The sequence below is a fragment of the Orycteropus afer genome, unplaced genomic scaffold, assembly GCF_000298275.1.
Source record: "Orycteropus afer afer isolate SDZICR_OR568_19922 unplaced genomic scaffold, OryAfe1.0 scaffold00001, whole genome shotgun sequence".
NCBI lineage: Eukaryota > Metazoa > Chordata > Mammalia > Tubulidentata > Orycteropodidae > Orycteropus > Orycteropus afer.
Window position 1 is genome coordinate 36322549 of NW_006921588.1, and position 18349 is coordinate 36340897.

An 18349-nucleotide genomic window follows, 5' to 3' on the forward strand; every position below is an offset into this window, starting at 1 on the left:
GATGGCACTTAACAACAACAACAACACTTCCGTAAAGATTTACCATCTGGGAAACCCAATGGGGGTCACTATGAGTCAGAATCAACTTGATGGTAGTGGGTTTGGTTCAGTTTAGAGTTATCTTCTTCATTCTCCTCCTTCATAAAAGAATATGAGGTGGTGATTTACATTTGAAAATGTATTATGTTTAACCTTCCATTTCTTTCCTTTTTTTCTGTGCCCAGTTCGTAGTGTTAGATTGCATCATAATAACAAAGGACCCAATATTAGTTATTGTGCTTGATGGTTGCAAAAAACGGCAAAAAGGCCACATGTTCTGACCTCCTCTAATCCCACAAGAGGAAGACAGGATAACCAGCAGTAACCCAAGGCCTGTTCCTGCCGGGCCAGACATGCTGCCTCCCTCCAGCCCTTTCACCAACCGTTCCTCCCAAAGCACCCACCACTTCTCCTCTAGGTTCGATAATTCACTGCAGTGGCCACACAGAACTCACGGATTACGGGGTTTATTAGGGAAGCACCAGGCTACAACTCAAGTTCAGGAAAAAATGCTCAGTCTCTCTCCCAGTCCTCCGTCCCTCAGCCAACAGTCTCTCACAGTCTCTTTCCCAGCAGTGTTGGTCCCTTGGTGTCTGACTCAGCGATGCGTGTCTCTTGCGCCTCTTTCCCAGCAGCACGTGTCTCTTTCTGGGGTGCGTGTCTCTTTCAGCAGCATGTCTTCCTCAACCAGCAGTGAGAGAGAGAGAGAGAGTTAGTTCTGCCTCTAGGAGGTCTCCTTTTGAGCTTGGCAGAGTGGCCAAACCAACCAATCATAACAACAGAATTCTAAGCACGTGAGAGAGAGTGGGACCCTCCCAGAACATTGTATTGTGCCACGCCCAACAGAAATAACCCTGGTGGGCGACTTTAGCAATCAGGATTTCCTCAGTTGCTAATAGCAATTCCCACCTTGGAGTTTACAAAGACTTATGGGAAGAAAAGCCACACTAAGTAATTTACTACACTGCAGTGGTCAATTAACAAACTTTGATATTATATTTAATAAGTTACTCTGTTTCCTTATGCAGTTATTTTCCATTAATGCTTCCACGTTTAAGAAAAACATTTTCTATTTAAATGGATTTCTGGTTTCAGCAGATAGGAAAGTTGAAACTTTTGGGAATTATGAAGCCCTGGTAGCGTAGTGCTTAAGGCACTTGACTGCAAACCAAAAGGCTGGCGCCTCAAACCCACCAGCCACTCCTCAGAAGGAAGGTTGGGCAATCTACTTTCGTAGTGATACCACCTCAGAAACCCAAGAGGGGTTGCTATGAGTCGAGTCCAACTCAACAGCACATAACAACAACAACATGAAGCCCTGGGGGTACAAGTTTGAATACCATAAATATCCATAACTTAGAAGGTGATACATTTCCAACTCTCTTTCAAATCTCTAGTTCTTAACAGTGAATTATCCTGATGCTTTGTTTTCCTCATTAGGTGATATTGAAGCAGCTTACAATAACCTGCAGCATTGCCTGGAACACAGCTCCTCTTATGCAGATGCTCATCTCTTGATGGCTCAAGTTTATTTGTCTCAAGAAAAATTCAAATTGTGTTCTCAGTCTCTTGAACTTTGTCTGAGCTATAATTTTAAGGTGAGTACTCCAGACCATAAGGAGCAGTGATGGCACAGTAGTTTAGTGCTGTACTTCTAACCAGAGAGTTGAAGGTTTGAACCACCAACCACTTTGTGGGAGAAAGATGTGACATTCTGCTTTCATTAAGATTATAGCCTTAGAAACCCTATGGGGCAGTTCTCCTCTTTTCCTGTATGGCTTCTATGTGGGTACTCCAGACTGAATTGGTTAAGACATCTGTATCACTGTCCTAGAGCAAAATGGCAATCTGATTGAAATTAAAAGTAAAGAGCTTTTATTGAGAGGCAAGGCATTTTGCAAATGGAGATTCACAAATTTCAGAGGATTCTGAACTAAGTGATCCAAGAAGGAGCAAGTTCTGAGAGTTTATGTAAGAAAATAAAAGGAACTTCAGTAAAAATTCAATGATTGACATTTAGGTAGTGAAAAATTGGGTGTTCTGGTTACCTAGTGCTGCTCTAACAAGAATATACCACAAATGGGATGGCTTTAACAAACAAGAGTTTATTCTCTTACAGTTTGGAGACTTTAAGTCTGAGTTCAAGTGCCAGGCTCTAGCGTCTGGGTGAAAGCCCCTCAACCTAAGACTTAAGCTCTGCCTCCTGCTCCCGGCCCATTGAAGCTAGAGCCTTTTCTTTGCTCAGACAGCCAGCTCAGACAGCTGCTAGCTGCTGAGGCTGGCAAATCCAAGGTCAACAAGATAAAAGGCACAGTCCTAATGTTACCAAACAATACGGCAGGCCATTGATTCAAGTCCATTGAAAGTTCAAGGTTGGCAGAGGGTGGTAGGCTGCTAAACAATGACATGGCCACATGCAGAGTTCAAGCATGCCATAAGCTAGAGACCATTCCCAAAGTTACTTCTTATATATGGGAAGAAGACCACATCCCTAAAGCAGCTACTCAGCTACTTGTGGTAGATCCCACCATGGAGTTGATTGCCAGTCTCATCATGGGGAATAAGTACCACCAGCTGCCCAACCACTCAACTAGGCCCAGCCAAGTTGACACACAACCCCAGCTACCCCACCGTTCCACCCCTTGTCAACTTGGCACCTGTACATATAGATCTTCATTGGGTGGCATCTGTACAGATCTGCTTCACTTGTTCCTCTGAGTGGTGAGCTCACCCCTTTGGCCTGGCGGGTACTGTTCCTCTACCTTTTGGGAATGGCAGCCCTGCCCCCTCACTCTTGGGCAGCAGCCAAGACTCCATCCCAGTGGCCCAGCCCCACACTCCAGAACCAAGTTGGTGAAGGTCTGACTCTTTGAAACCTAGGGGCTATGGTGGTTCCACCCCTAGAGGCCATGGTCCTACCCTTTGAGGCTGAGTCAGCTCTGCTTCCCTTTCCTTGGTCTCTTCACTTCTCCCGATTAATGTGAAAGGCAACCCGCTCTGCCAGAAATCTTCCTGCCCAAAAAGCACTCAGCTTTCTTGCTCCATGGGCCAGCCAACCTGCTACTTCATTTCATGCTGATCTTGTCTACCACTTAATGGCTGAAGGCAACCCACTCCACCAGGAAGCCACCTACCCAATGTCATCCAGCCTTCTACTCCATAGGATAGTAAGGCTTTTAATGTCTCATGCCAGTCTTTGGGCTCTGCTCCTGCTGTCTCTCATGCTGGTCTCTCAGCTCTTCTCTTGCTGTCTCTCATGCTGGTCTCTCTGCCAGTGTCTCAGCTCAGGGATCTTCAGTCAAGGATGCACTGCACTCCTGTTTCTGCATTTTAGGTATCTGTCAAAGCAGCACACCACTCTTGATACCAAATGTTTTAGGCTGGGTTCTCTAGAGAAGAAAACCAGTAAAGCTTATAGAGAGAGAGAGAGAAATTTATCTTAGGAAAATGGCTCACACACTTTTAGAAGCTGGCAAGTCCCAAGTTCCTGGATCAAAAGTCAAGCCAGAGGCTTTTTTCGACTCATGCAGCTGCAGGGGTTGATGAACCAAGGCTGGCAGGTAGTATACTGGCTGTTGACTCCGACAGATGGTGAATCCAAGATCACCAGGCTGAATGGTGGATTGTTTGCTCACGGACAGTTGTAGACAGCACAAGAAGATCCAGATTCTCCAAAGAGTCTGTCTTTTTCACAGGATATCCACATATATATTGGAAGCAGGCCACACCCCTAGAGAAACTCCCCTTCAATGGATTGGCTGCTCGGAAAATATATATCTGATCTCACCATGGGAATAACCACATCACAACTGCTTAAACACACTCAGAATCGTGGTCCAGCAAAATTGACACACAGCCCCAACTATCACATTGGGTGATGGTACATCTGATTGGTAGGAGATTACATACGTTTCTGAAGTTGATTTTTTTTTTTTTTTTAAGTTACAAATAATCATTAAATCTGATACATCCAGCCTCAAAACAATCATGAGACACTTCATGTGTGACATTGGGGAGGACATGCATAATTCTAATGTTTATTTTGAGTAAGTGTTGGTTCTGAGAAATGTTTTGGCCCTGGCTTCTTAAGCTGTAAGCAAAATTCTTCAGGGGTTTAAAATTACATTTGACTCTGAAATTGTTCACCGAGTAATTTTCTTATGATAAGTGGACAGCAGGAATGGCAGGCTGTGTTCTGGATACAGAGGTTACTTTTAATTCAAAATGGAGCCTCAGACCTTAGCTTAGCCACAATATCAGGAGTCCTAAGTTAATTTGGGGTGCTCTTATTCATCACTCTCTTGAACCTTTAGCAAACTTTTACATACTCAGTCATTTTGAATTTTAACCTGTAAAATTATGCTAATAAATGTATTTAATGGAAGAAAAAGTTTTGGACTCACAAGCAATTGGAGAAAAAATGGAGGCAACAGTGGTGCAATTAAAAAAAAATTACATGAACTTGGGAATAAAAGACCTAGTCTCAATGTCTAACCTTTCTACTTAACCTTTCTCTGAGCCTCAGTTCTCTTTTCTATAAAATTCATGTAATAATGCCCTACTGCAATATGAGAATTAAATGCAGTAATGAATGTGTGTAAAAGTAACTGGAAAGTGTAAAACATTATACCAAATAATTTCATTTATAAGGATAATAAGTTTTATTGCTATTTCTTTTTTTTTTTTACTTTGATTTTTTAATAACTTAGATATATTGTCAAAGAATGTCTAGTCATTTTGGGAGTCATTATGTGGTTTGAGGAAACACTAGATTTTTATTTTTGATATTTTATGTGGTACATCCAATGTCTGCCCCCCATTAGGGAAAATCCTAGATTCAGGTGCTTCTTGAACTACTTAGAGTCTTAGAAAAGCTCTCCAAACTTCTGCTTTGGTTCACAGAGTCTTGAGCCTTGTTATGGGAGAATCCGTGAGTGAACTAATATGAAATGGTAAAGCCAGTGTTTGTTAAAGTGTCTAAATTTTAAAATTTAAAAGTAAAAAATTGAAAGCAGAAAAAATTGTTTCTGGAAATATAACAACCTTATATCCGTATTAGAAGTTCAAAGAATTACTTTCCTGAAAACTCACATAACTTTTGAGAATGTATTTGGTAACCTTCACAACATTTTTGCGTTTTCTCACCTCTGTGTTATCTAGGAAGATCCTGGATAGTGGCCATTTCCCTGAATCTTGTTTATACAACAACTGATCAGAAGTTTAATAAGAGTACAGAAGTATACCTCATTTATAATATCACAGATAGCATATCCTCAGAGATAATATTCATCTTCATGCTTACTTGGATTGTACAGTATATATTGATGTTGTAAAGCACTCCAAGGATGTATTCTAAATATTCCTTTTTCAGGTGAGAGAATATCCTTTATATCATTTAATAAAAGCTCGGTCACAAAAGAAAATGGGAGAAATAGCAGAAGCAATTAAAACATTGCATATGGCAATGAGTTTACCCGGAATGAGGAGAATTGGAGCTTCCTCAAAATCTAAAGGCCAAAAAACTGAAGTTGATGCAAGTCATCGTTTATCTGTATTTCTTGAGTTAGTAGAGGTTCACCGCTTAAATGGAGAACAGGTAGGTCAAGTTTTACTTCAATGGCTTATATCTAAACTTTGCTATTCAAATATATACGTTAGTAGAACATGAAAAAGCTAAGATTCTTACCTTGATTAAATGATAAAGTTTAGAAAATTTATTTCTCATTACTTTGAGCTATAAAACATGTACTTTCTGAAAGCTCCTGAAAGTTAAACACAGATTGTACCCTGGGTAATTTTAATATCAGCATGATTACTTTGGCTACCAGGAGACAAAATAAGATTGTTATCATTCTTTGAATTTCTAGAAGGAAGACCACACATGTACTCAGACACACACTTATGCACACACATATATTATTAGAATGAAATGAAAACTCTAACCTGAGATTTTCATAGTTGAGAAAACAAATAAATATTTGATGAATACAGTTCTGGTAAATTCATAGGAAACATCATAAACTCAAATAATAAAATAGAATGCAATTCTGAGAGAAAAATTAAAGCCTTGTAGAAAACAAGGAACTTAAAGACCTATCAGTTTTTTAGTTTATAGCAGTTGTTAATCAAATATTTTCATGTTTTAATGGAAATTGAGAAGGCCATCTTTCTAGATAGTTGCCAAAGCATAAAGAATTTCAATTTTATTAATAAATTAACACAAAATGCATTTAGTAATTAGGATCAATACTACCATATATAATTGATTCTAAGATGCACTTTTTTTTCCACATTTTAACATTTCTGAAGTCAGATTATCTTATAATACAAAGTTGAAATAAATCTTAAGGTAAATGGTATTTTAGATATGGAAATGAACAGGATATTCACTTGACGTATAACAAAAATGATATTTTGGTGGCAAGAAGAGAGTAATCTGCTATTGACTGAAGAATCACTGGGCTCAGTGGGCTACTGTGGACTGGATCCCATCAAAAGGGCAGTGATGAACATGGCTTAGAATTTGGACTTTGAAGTCAGGCTGCCTGAGTTTGAAATCTAGTTTTATCATTTGTTAACTTTTTACCTCTCAAAATCTTAATTTTCTTATCACAAGATGGGAGTAATGATAATAACTACCTTAGGGTTGTTGTGAGAATGAAATAGGCTAATACAATGCTAGGTGCAAAGGAAATACTCGGAAAATTATAGTAAAGAATCCGATGTAGCAGTTCCTTTTTTTTCTTAGTTATTTGTTTGCATGATAACAAATATTTATAACCTCATTTGAATTCAGTTTCTGATTTTAGTTTTTAATTTTTATACTTTTTAAAACTGTATCAACTTATTTCATAAATGTGCATAACTTCTTCTTGTTGTTATGTGCCATTGAATCGGACTCGACTCATAGTGACCCCTCCTTGGGTTTCTGAGGCGATATCACTATGGAAGTAGATTGCCCAACCTTCCTTCCAAGGAGTGGCTGTGGGTTTGAACCGCTAGCCTTCTGGTTAGCAGCATAACTTCTGGTATTTGTTAATTATTATTAGAGAATACCACTTCCTAGGGTAGTTTGTTGCATGTTTTGAAAAAATGATATTTTAACTTCATCTTTACAGCATGAAGCAGCAAAAATTTTACAAGATGCCATCCATGAATTTTCTGGAACATCTGAAGAACTGCGTGTTACTATTGCTAATGCAGACCTAGCCCTGGCCCAAGCAGATGTTGAGAGGGCTTTAAGCATGCTTCGAAATGTTACTGCCGAACAGCCTTATTTTATAGAAGCCAAAGAAAAAATGGCAGATATTTATCTCAAGTACAGAAAAGAGAAAATGTTATATATCACTTGTTATAGGTAGTTATTTCAACTTATTTTTGTATTTTGACATATTTTTATCTCCTAACATTAATTCCCAGGTTTATTTTTTGTCTTTTTGTTAACTGCTTTATAGACACTTTACAGATCTTTGACTGTGTGTTCTTACTTCTTTCTCCTATCACCAGCCAAATTACCATAACCAAGTTCCTCACTCTTTTTGAAACATAATTATCTCAACCTGTAACTTACTCGGGTTTCTCAGTTCTCTTCCTCAAATGTTGTTTCTAGACCCTGAGTGTCTTTGCTTCATCTTCCTTCTCGGGTTCCACTATATTAAGTAGATATCAAGGTTCAGAAAGCTGCTGAGGTTCTTTGCAGTGCTGGGTGATGCAGAGCAACTGGGCAGCACCCTAGGTGTAGACGGATGACGAGTTCCCAGATCGCATGTGATGTTTCCTAAATGTCAGCACTAACCACCATCTCTCTAAAGATGTAAAAATAATTTAAAATAGGGTTGGTTGGTTTGTAATGCACTACAGTGTAGTAGTTTAAAAGCATATGTTTTTGTTTCAAGCAAATCTAAAAACTTTAGCGGTAGACTTAGCCTCTTAGTCTTGTCTTTAAAATTGGAGTTTCATCTTTAAAATTAGAGTTATCATTCTCATGAGAATTTTAGGACCAATTAAATGAGATACCATATGTTAAAGACTTAGTACTACATTATTATATAAGTAACTTTGTATCTTAACCTGTGGAAGAGCTTTAGAAGTATAAATTTTGCAGGTAAAAAATAAACACAAATATGGAAGTAAAAGATTTTCTGTTTTTGTAGTAATTCATTTTGGAATATGATCTATTCCATGAGTAATTAAGTTCAAGATATAAGTACAACTTTCACTGCTACCACATCATTTCCATGTTAAAAATGGCAAAATATGTATTTCTGGATAAACATAATTTTTTACTATCTACCTATACTTTGTTACCTTCAATTCAAAAAATGAAAATATTTCATGAAGCAAAAATAATTAATCTAGCATAAACAACCTGTGAGTCTGGTGTGAGTGAGATCTTTTTTTATAACGGTACACTGTTAGATATCTAGAAGGTACTCTGCAGGCTATTGGTTAATTGAAATAAATGAGCTTACTGTTTATTGTATTAGTTTAGAAGAAGTTTTTGGTATTGAATGTACTAAGTAGAGTTGATCTATTTCCAGAGAAATTGCTGAGAGAATGCCCTGCCCTCGATCCTTTCTTCTCCTTGGTGATGCATACATGAGTATTCAAGAGGTAAAGTTTCTGATGCTACTGAACTTAAGAATGCTTTTAAAAACTCCTCTTTGTGATTACTATGATTAGTGTAACACTCTATTGAAAGGAATTTGTTTTTTTTTAAAGTTCATTTAATATTTGAAGATCCAGTCATCACAGTAAAAGAGAGACAGCTATTATAATAAAATACTCATTTTTTTTTTTCCTCTCAAGTTGAGATCCAATAATTAAGCCCTATGATTATTTGAAATAGAGATGATACCAAAAGTATGCTAGGAATTTTCTTTAAACAGACTGTGAGAGCTACTGGCTAATGTGGTGGTGTTTTTGTTGGTTTGTTTGTTTGTTTTTGTTTTTTTTAATGGCATTAGTTCCCTGCTATATCTGGATTTTATAATAACTGCTAGAAATTAAGAGTGAAGAAGTTGTCTGTTAAGACAAGAGTTTGGTTAATATGGATGGGGATTATACTAATGAGTTAGTTATACCACCCATCCTAGTTACTGTGACCTCTCTAAAATTGTTAAGGTTCCTGGACTTAAATATGTGCCTAATTAGTCTTCCTAAGTATTCTAAATGTAGAGCTTAATTATGGAAATGTGGCCTTTTAAAGAGATCCAATTAAGTATTTTAAATTTTACTTGTTTGTGTGCTTGCCAATATTAGCCCGAAGAAGCCATAGTAGCATATGAACAAGCACTAAATCAGAACCCAAAAGACGGAACTCTGGCGAGCAAAATTGGGAAAGCTCTTGTCAAAACTCACAACTATTCAAAGGTAAGTATTTTATAGTTTAAAATATATCTTTTGGATCAAATTGTCAAACTCTTCTCTGTGAGAAGTCTTCAGCAAGTGCTGTTTGCATCTTTGATCATTGTAAACTCCAAATTTGTATACACAAACTAGGATTTGTTTTAAAGTCTTTCTCAGTGATTCTCCATTGTAGCATTTTGTGAAAACTGTTTGGACCCCACAGTTTACTTTAGGATTTATCTTGAACCTAAGTTCTTGGCACCAGATCAATTACAATAAAGTTGTTTTTCTTATATTTCTTTCATTATATGACAAAGCATAATAGATGTTCTTTCTGATTAACCAATTTCAGTAAGCCGTGTGTTTTGAGATTTTTTTTTTTCCTAGTAGGAATAATGGATGTGCCTTTTACCTGTTGTTTTTGCCCTATTCTTGGTAACTGTTGTATTCACTAAGGCTCACTGAACTCTGTAATAAGGTTTGTAAACTTGACTTGGCTGTATACTGTTCTGTAATCAATTATTGTAAGAAATGCTAGTTGCCTTACGTGATCATTGATTTTCTAAGGAAAATGAAATACTTCACTGATAGTTCAAGTACATGCCTAGATTATCGACATTTATTTCCAATCATGCATATGCTTTAAGTTTAATATTTTAAGGCTGGGGCCCAAGGTAGGTGGGCATGGGACTGAGGGCTGCTTTTCCCTAGGAGGTGGCTCTATATTAAGGTTGGGTCCTGAGGTAACCAAGCCTGGGGCTTGGAGGCTTCTTTTCCCTTGGGTGTGGCTCTATATTAAGGCCAGGGCCTGAGGAAGGCAAGACTGGGGATTGGAGGCTGTTTTTCCCTTGGTGGTGGCTGTATATTAAGCCTGGGGTCCGAGGTAGGTGGACCTGGGCCTGGGGGCTGCTTTTCCCTTGGGGGTGGTTCTACATTAAGATCGGGGCCTGAGGTAGGCAGGCCCAGGGCTTGGAGGCTGCTTTTCGCTTGGGGGTGGCTCTCTATTAAGGCCAGAGCCTGAGGTAGGCAGGATGGGGATTGGAGTCTGTTTTTGCCTTGGGCGTGGCTCTATTTTAAGGCCAGGGCCCAAGGTAGGTGGACCTGGGGCTGGGGGCTGCTTTTCCCTTGGGGGTGGCTCTGTATTAAGGTCGGGGCCTGAGGTAGGTGAGCCTGGGGCTTGGAGGCTGCTTTTCACTTGGCGGTGGCTCTGTATTAAGGCTAGGGCCTGAGGTAGGCTGACCTAGAACTAGGAAGCTGCTTTTTGCTTAGGGTGGCTATTTATTAAGTCTGGGGCCTGAGGTAGGTGGACTGGGGCTCGGGGGCTGCTTTTCACTTATGGGGGGCTCTATTTTAAGGCCATTGCCTGAGGTAGGCAGGTGCAGAGGGGTTAGGAAAAACTAAGGGAGACAAACTTAACAGTTTTTCATCCTGTGGTAGCTTACGTGTTGCTGTGAGGCTGGAAGCAATGCCACCATGTTTCAAAATGCCAGCAGGGTTACCTATGGTGGGCAGGTTTCAGTGGAACTTCTGGGCTAAGACAGACTCAGAAGAAGGAAGAGGCCATCTATTTCTCAAACAATTGGCCATTGAAAACCTTATGAATAGCAGTGAAACACTGATCTATTACTGGAAAACTTTATGAATAGTCCTAAAATATTGTCCAATATAGTACTGGAAGATGAGCCCATCAGGTTGGATTGCACTCAAAATTTGACTGGGGAAGAGCTGACTCCTCAGAGTAGAGATGACCTTAACAATATGGGTAGAGTGAAGCTTTTGAGACCTATATTGGCTGATGTGATGAGACTCAAAATGAGTAGAAACAGATGTAAACATCCATTAATAATTGGAACATGGATTGTATGAAGTATGAATCTAGGAAAATTGGAAGTTGTCAAAAATTACGTGGAACACATCAAGATTGATATCCTAGGTATTAGTGAGCTTAATTGGACTGGTTTTGGCCATTTTGAATCAGACAGCCATATGATCTACTATTCCGGGAATGACAGAGAGGAATGGTGTGGCATTCAAATTTATGCACCAACCACCAAAGCCAAAGATGAGAAAATTGAAGATATCTACCAACTGCAGTCTGAAAATGACTGAACATGCAATCAAGATGTATTGATTATCACTCATGACTGGAATGCAAAAGTTGGAAATGAAGAGTTACTGGGAGTTGGAAAATATGGCCTTGGAGATAGAAATAACACTGAAGATCACATGATAGAATTTTGCAAGATCAGTGACTTACTCACTGCAAATACCTTTTTTCAACAACATAAACCACGACTATACATGTGGACTTCACCAGATGATGTACACAGGAATCAGATTGACTACATCTGTGGTGAGAGGTGATGGAGAAGTTCAGTATCTTCGGCCAAAACAAGGCCAGGAGCTGATTGTAAAATACCATCAACTGCCCATATGCATGTTCAAATTGAAGTTGAAGACAATTAAAACAAGCCAAGCCCACAAAAGCCAAAATAGGATCTTGATAATATCCCTCCTGGATTTAGAGACCATTTAAAGAATAGATTTGATGCATTGAATACCAGTGACCAAAAACCAGAAAAATTGTGGGATGACATCAAGAACACCATCCATGAAAAAAGCAAGAGGTCATTAAAAAGACAAGAAAGAAAGAAAAGACCAAAATGGCTATCAGAAGAGACTCTGAAACTTGCCCTTGAGTGGAGAGTAGCTAAAGCAAATGGAAGAAATGACAAGATAAAAGAGCTGAACAGAAGATTTCAAAGAGCAGCTTGAAAAGACAAAGTCAATTATTACAATAAACTGCGGAAAGACCTGGAGTTAGAAAACCAAAAGGGAAGAACATGCTCGGCATTTCTCAAGCTGAAAGAACTGAGGAAAAAAATTAAGCCTTGAGTTGCAATATTGAAAGATTCTATGGACAAAATATTGAATGATGCAGGAAGCATCACTCTACCCAAAAGACCTGGTCGATGTTCATCCATTTCAGGAGGTGGCATATGATCAAGAACCAGTGATATTGAAGGAAGAAGTCAAAGCTGCCCTGAAGGAATTGGTGAAGAACAAAGCTCCAGGAATTGATGGAATACCCCACTGAGATATTTCAACAAACAGATGCCCTGCTGGGGCACTCATGGAGTTATGCCAAGAGATTTGGAAGACAACTAACTGGCCAACTGACTGGAAGTGATACATATTTATACCCATTCCAAAGAAAGGTGATCCCACAGAATGTGGAAGTTATCAAACAATATCATTAATATCACATGCAAGTAAAATCTTACTGAAGAGAATCCAAAAACGGTTACAGCAGTACATTGAAAGAGAGCTTCCAGAAATGCAAGCTGGATTCAGAAGAGGGCGTGGAACAAGAGATACCATTGCTGATGTCAGATGTATCTTAGCTGAAAGCAAAGAATACCAGAAAGATGTTTAATTGTGTTTTATTGACTATGCAAAAGCATTCGATTGTGTGTATCATAACAAATTATGCATAATATTGAGAAGAATGGGAATTCCAGAACACTACACTTGATTGTACTCATGAAGAACCTGTACATAGATCAGGAGGCTGTTGTCTGAACAGAATAAGGTGATACTGCATGGTTCAAAATCAAGATGGGAGTGTGTCAAGGTTGTGTCATTTCACCATACTTACTCAATTTGTATGCTGAGCAGATAATCCAAGAAGCTGGAGGAGTATATGAAGAAGGTGGCATCAGGATTGGAGGAAGGATCATTAACAACCTGCAATATGCAAACACAATTTTGCTTGCTGAAAGTGAGGATGACTTCAAGCACTTACTGATGAAGATTAAAGACTACAGTAAGACTACAGTCTGCAGTATGAATTATACCTCAGTATAAAGAAAACAAAAATCCTCATAACTGATCCAATAAACAGCTTCACGGTGGATGGAGAAAAGATTGAAGTTGTCAAGAATTTCTTATTGCTTGGTTCTACAATCAATACCAATGGAAGCACCAGTCAAGACATCAGACAATGTGTTTGCATTGGGAAAATCTACAAGACCTCTTTCAAGTAATAAAGAACAAAGATGTTTCCTTGAAGACTAAGGTGTGCCTAACCCAAGCCATGGTATTTTCAATCTCCTGTTATGCATGTGAGAGCTGGACAATGAATAAGGAAGACCAAAAAGAGTTGATGCTTTTGTGTTTTGGTGTTGGAGAAGAATGCTAAGAGTACCATGGTCTGCTAAAAGGACTACCAAACTGTCCTGGAAGAAGTGCAGCCAGAATGCTCCTTGGAAGCAAGAATGTCTAGACTTTGTCTCACCCACTTCAGTCATGTTGTCAGAAGGGATTGTTCCCTGGAGAAGGATATCATGCTTGGTAACTTGGAGGGTCAACAAAAAAGGGAAAGCCTCAACAAGATGAGTTGACACAGTGGCTACTGCAATGGGCTCAGGTATAGCGAGGATCGTGAGGCTGGCACAGGACCAGGCAATGTTTCGTTCTGCTGTGCATAGGGTCGCTATGAGTCAGAGATGATTTGACAGCACCTAACAACAAGTTTAATAAGGTGCTCTGGTGATGCAGTGGTTAAAGCACTCAGGTACTAATCAAAAAGGTTCGTGGTGCAAACTCATCAGCCACTCATCTGAAGAACAGCGTGGCAGTCTGCTTCCATAAAGATTGATAGCCTTGGAAACGCTATGGAGCAGGTCTTCTCTGTCCTGTAAGTCGCTTTGATTCAGAATTGACTGAATGGCTGTAGGTTTAATGTGATTTAAGTCTAATGTATAAAATGTCTATTCTTGAATGCCATTTTCATTGCATTTTTTTTCCTAATTGAGATGGGTTTTGTTTAGGCAATCACTTATTATGAAGCCGCTCTGAAAAGTGGACAACAGAATTATCTTTGCTATGACTTGGCTGAACTTTTATTAAAATTGAAATGGTATGACAAGGCAGAAAAAGTTCTTCAACATGCTTTGGCTCATGAACCTGGTATGAAAGTCTCTCTGATTTAAAAAAAAAAAAAAAAACCTGATGTAGCTGACATTTTTTTTGTGTGTGTTCTATAAATATATATTTGTATTCTCAGTATTTTATATGGATATATGTTTCTTTGATCTTAAATATATATACATATATGTTTAATTTATCAGAATACCACTCTACTAAAATGTTGTTAGGTGCCATCAAATTGGTTCCAACTCATAGCGACCCTCTGTAAAACAGAATAGAACACTGCCTGGTCCGCCATTCTCATAATTATTGCTATGCTTGAGCTCATCATTATAGCCATTGTGTCAGTGCATTTCATTGAGGGTCTTGTCCTTTTTCAATGACCCTCTACTTTACTAAGCATGATATCCTTCTCCAGAGGTTGGTCCCTTCCGACAACATGACCAAAGTATGAGAGACCAAGTCTAGCCATTCTCATTTCTGAGGAGCAATTCTGGCTATACTTCCTCCAAGGCAGATTTGTTTGTTCTTCTAGCAGTCCATGGTATAGTCAGTATTCTTTGCCAAAACCACAATTCAAATACATCAATTCTCTGTAGTCTTCTTTATTCGTTGTCCAGCTCACCCATGCACAGGAGACTACTGAGAATTGGATCTAGCTCACCTTAGTCTTGAAAGTCACATCTTTGCTCTTAAAAAGAGTTATTTTACAATCAGATTGTCTGATTGTCAGATTGTTTGATTTCTTGACTACTGATTCCATTGGTATTGATTGTGGACCCAAGTAAAATGAAATCCTTGACACCTTTTGTCTTTTTGCTATTTGTCATGATGTTGCTTATTGGCTCAGTTGTGAGGATTTTTGTTTTATTTTGAGGTGTAATCCATACTGAAGATGGATTTTCATAAGTAACTGCTTCAAGTCTTCTTCACTTTCAGCAAAGAAGGCTGTGTCATCTGCATATCACAGGTTATTAATGAGTCTTCCTCCAAACCTGATGCTACATTCTACTTTATATAGCCTAGCTTCTCTGCTTATTTGGTCAGCATACATATTGAATAAGTATGGTGAAAGGATACAACCTTGACACATATCTTTCCTGATTTTTAACTGCAGTATCCCCTTGTTCTGTTTTAATGACTGCCTCTTGGTCTATGTACAGGTTCTTCATGAACACGATTAAGTTTTCTGGAATTCCCATTCTTCCTAATGTTATCCGTAATTTGTTATGATCCACATAGTTGAATGCCTTTGCATAGTCACTAAAACAGGTAAACATCTTTCTGGTATTCTTTGCTTTTAGCTAGGATACATCTGACATTAGCAATGTTATCCCTTGTTCCACACCCTCTTCTGAATTGGCTTGAACTTCTGGCAGTTCCCTGTTGATACTCAGCTTCAACCGTTTTTGAATTATCTTCAGCATAATTTTACATGCATGTGATATTAATAATATGGTTTGATAATTTCTGCAATTTGTTGGATTACCTTTCTTTGGGATGGGTATAAATATGGATCTCTTGCAGTCAGCCAGATAGCTGTCTTCCAAATTTGTTGGCATAAATAAGTGAGTGCCTGCAGCACTGCATCTGTTTGTTGAAACACCTCAATGTATGTTCTGTCACTTCCTGGAACCTTGTTTTTCATCAATTCCTTCAGTGCACCTTGGAATTCTTCCTTCAGTACCATCAGTTCTTGATCATACGCTGCCTTCTGAAATGTTGAACACGGACCAGTTTTTTTGGTACAGTGACTGTGTATTCCTTCCATCTTCTTTTGATGCTTCTTCCATTTTTTCAATATTTTGCTCATGTTGTTGTTGTTAGGGTCATTGAATTGGCTCTGACTCATAATACAACAGAACAAAATACTTCCTGGTTCTCTGCCAGCCTCACAATCCTTGCTATTCCTGAGCCCATTGTTGCAGCTACTGTGTCAATCCATCTCATTGAAGGCCTTCCCTTTTTTTTGCCGACCCTCCACTTTACCAAACATGGTGTCCTTCTCCAGGGAATGGTCCCTTCTTACAACATGACCAAAGAAGGTGAGACAAAGTCTGGCCATTCTTGCTTCCAAGGAGCATTGCAGCTGCACTTCTTCCAGGGCAGATTTGTTAGTTCTTCTGGCAGTCCATGGTACTTTCAGTATTCTTCACCAGCACCACAACTCAAAAACATCAACTCTTCCTTGATCTTCTTTATTTATTGTTCAACTTTCACATGCATATGAAGCGATTGAAAATACCATGACTTGGGTTAGATGCACCATAGTCTTCAAAGACACATCTTTGCTCTTCAGTACTGTAAAGATGTCTTTTGCAGCAGATTTGCCCAGCATTAAGATGTCATGTGATTTCTTAACTACGACTTCCATTGTTGGTGATTATGGAACCAAGTAATATGAAATCTTTGGTAACTTCAGTCTTTTCTCCATTTACCATGATGCTGGTTATTGGTCCAGTTGTGAGGCTTTTCATTTTCTTTATGTTGAGGTGTAATCTATCCTGCAAACTGTAGTCTTTATCAGTAATTGCTTCAAGTTGTCTTCACTCTCACCAAGAAAGGTTGTGTTATCTGCATATTGCATGTTGTTATAAGTATTCCTCCAATCCTAATGCCGCATTCTTCATCTAGTCCAGCGCATAGAATCCTTTAATATCTCAATTTGAGGCGTGAATTTTTCTCCATCTCTTTCAGCTTGAGAAATCCCAAGAGTGTCCTTCCCTTTTGATTTTCCAACTCCAGGTCCTTGCATGTTTTGCTATAATATTTTGTCCTCAAGCTGTCCTTTGAAATCTTCTGTTCAGCAATTTTGTTTCATCATTTCTTCCATTCACTTTAACTTAACAGCAACACTCTGAGGTAGATATTATTATTTTCCCCATTTTATAGGCAAAAGGCACACACTGAGAGCTTAAGTTCCTTTCTCAAAGTTAAAGAGCTAGTACGTGGAAAAGCTTGGATTTTAAACCAGACTGGTTGGCATCAGAATCAGTGTTCTTGCCCACTATACTATACTGCTTATCAGTCTCTTTTATTTTAAAAAACAACAGTGCCTTTTAATTGCATCTGTCAGGAATTACCAGTTATTATCTCCCTTTTAACTTCTAGGCAATTTTTATCCTAAATCTTATTTTTAATTTAACCATTCTTTATTTAACTGACTGAAATTTTAAATTTTATTTACTATTTTTCAAAATCTCTCTCTCACAAGAACAGTTTTAAGAATTATGGAAGAATGTAAACATTTCTTTAAAATGTGTCCCATTCAATGCATCTTTCATAGTAAATGAACTGTCGGCTCTCATGGAGGATGGACGTTCTCAAGTTCTTTTAGCAAGAGTTTATAGCAAAATGGAAAGGCCTGGTGATGCAGTCATTTCGTTACAACAGGTAAATGTATTTCTTTGTGAATGTGTAAGGTGGGAGTTGAGGGCAGGAGGAATATGCCACATGGCAGGTTTTATTGTTACTGTGTATTTGTTTTTGGTCTGCTTGTATAATTTGCTAATATGAGAGAGTTATATTAAAGTATTTCAGTGTGGTTGTGGCTTTGTCTTTCTCCTTTTAGTCTAGTATAATTATGCCTCATTTATTTAGAAGCTATATTATTGGATGCATTCAAATTTAGAATTGTGATATCTCAATGAGGAATTAACCCCTTTATAATTACCAAATGACCTTCTTTATTTCTAGTAATTCTTCTTGCTTTAAAGTCTCCTTTGTCCGATTTTAATATAACTACTCCAGCTTTCTTTTTGTTAGTGTTTCTATGCTATATATTTTTTATCCTTTTATTTTCAACCTTTCTGTGTCTTTATATTGAAGATATTTCTTATATACCAAAAACCAAACCCACTACCATCGAGTCGATTCCAACTCATAGCAACCCCCATCAGTTTCCAAGGCTGTAAATCTTTATGGAAGCAGACTGCCTTATCTTTCTTCTGTAGAGCAGCTGGTGGGTTCAAACCACCAACCTTTTGGTTAGCAACCCAATGCCTTAACCAACACCACCAGAGCTCCTCTT

General features: G+C 38.4%; 1 protein-coding gene across 1 annotated transcript in view; it reads left to right on the forward strand.

Annotated features, from left to right (window-relative positions):
• Positions 1–18349, forward strand: part of TTC21B (tetratricopeptide repeat domain 21B) — a 109781-nt gene that overhangs the window by 59218 nt on the left and 32214 nt on the right. The window contains exons 13-19 of the mRNA XM_007947718.2: positions 1480–1637; positions 5411–5635; positions 7158–7396; positions 8580–8652; positions 9301–9411; positions 14220–14358; positions 17606–17712. Of these exons, the coding sequence (XP_007945909.1) occupies positions 1480–1637; positions 5411–5635; positions 7158–7396; positions 8580–8652; positions 9301–9411; positions 14220–14358; positions 17606–17712 (1052 nt within the window). The remainder of the gene's footprint in view (positions 1–1479; positions 1638–5410; positions 5636–7157; positions 7397–8579; positions 8653–9300; positions 9412–14219; positions 14359–17605; positions 17713–18349) is intronic.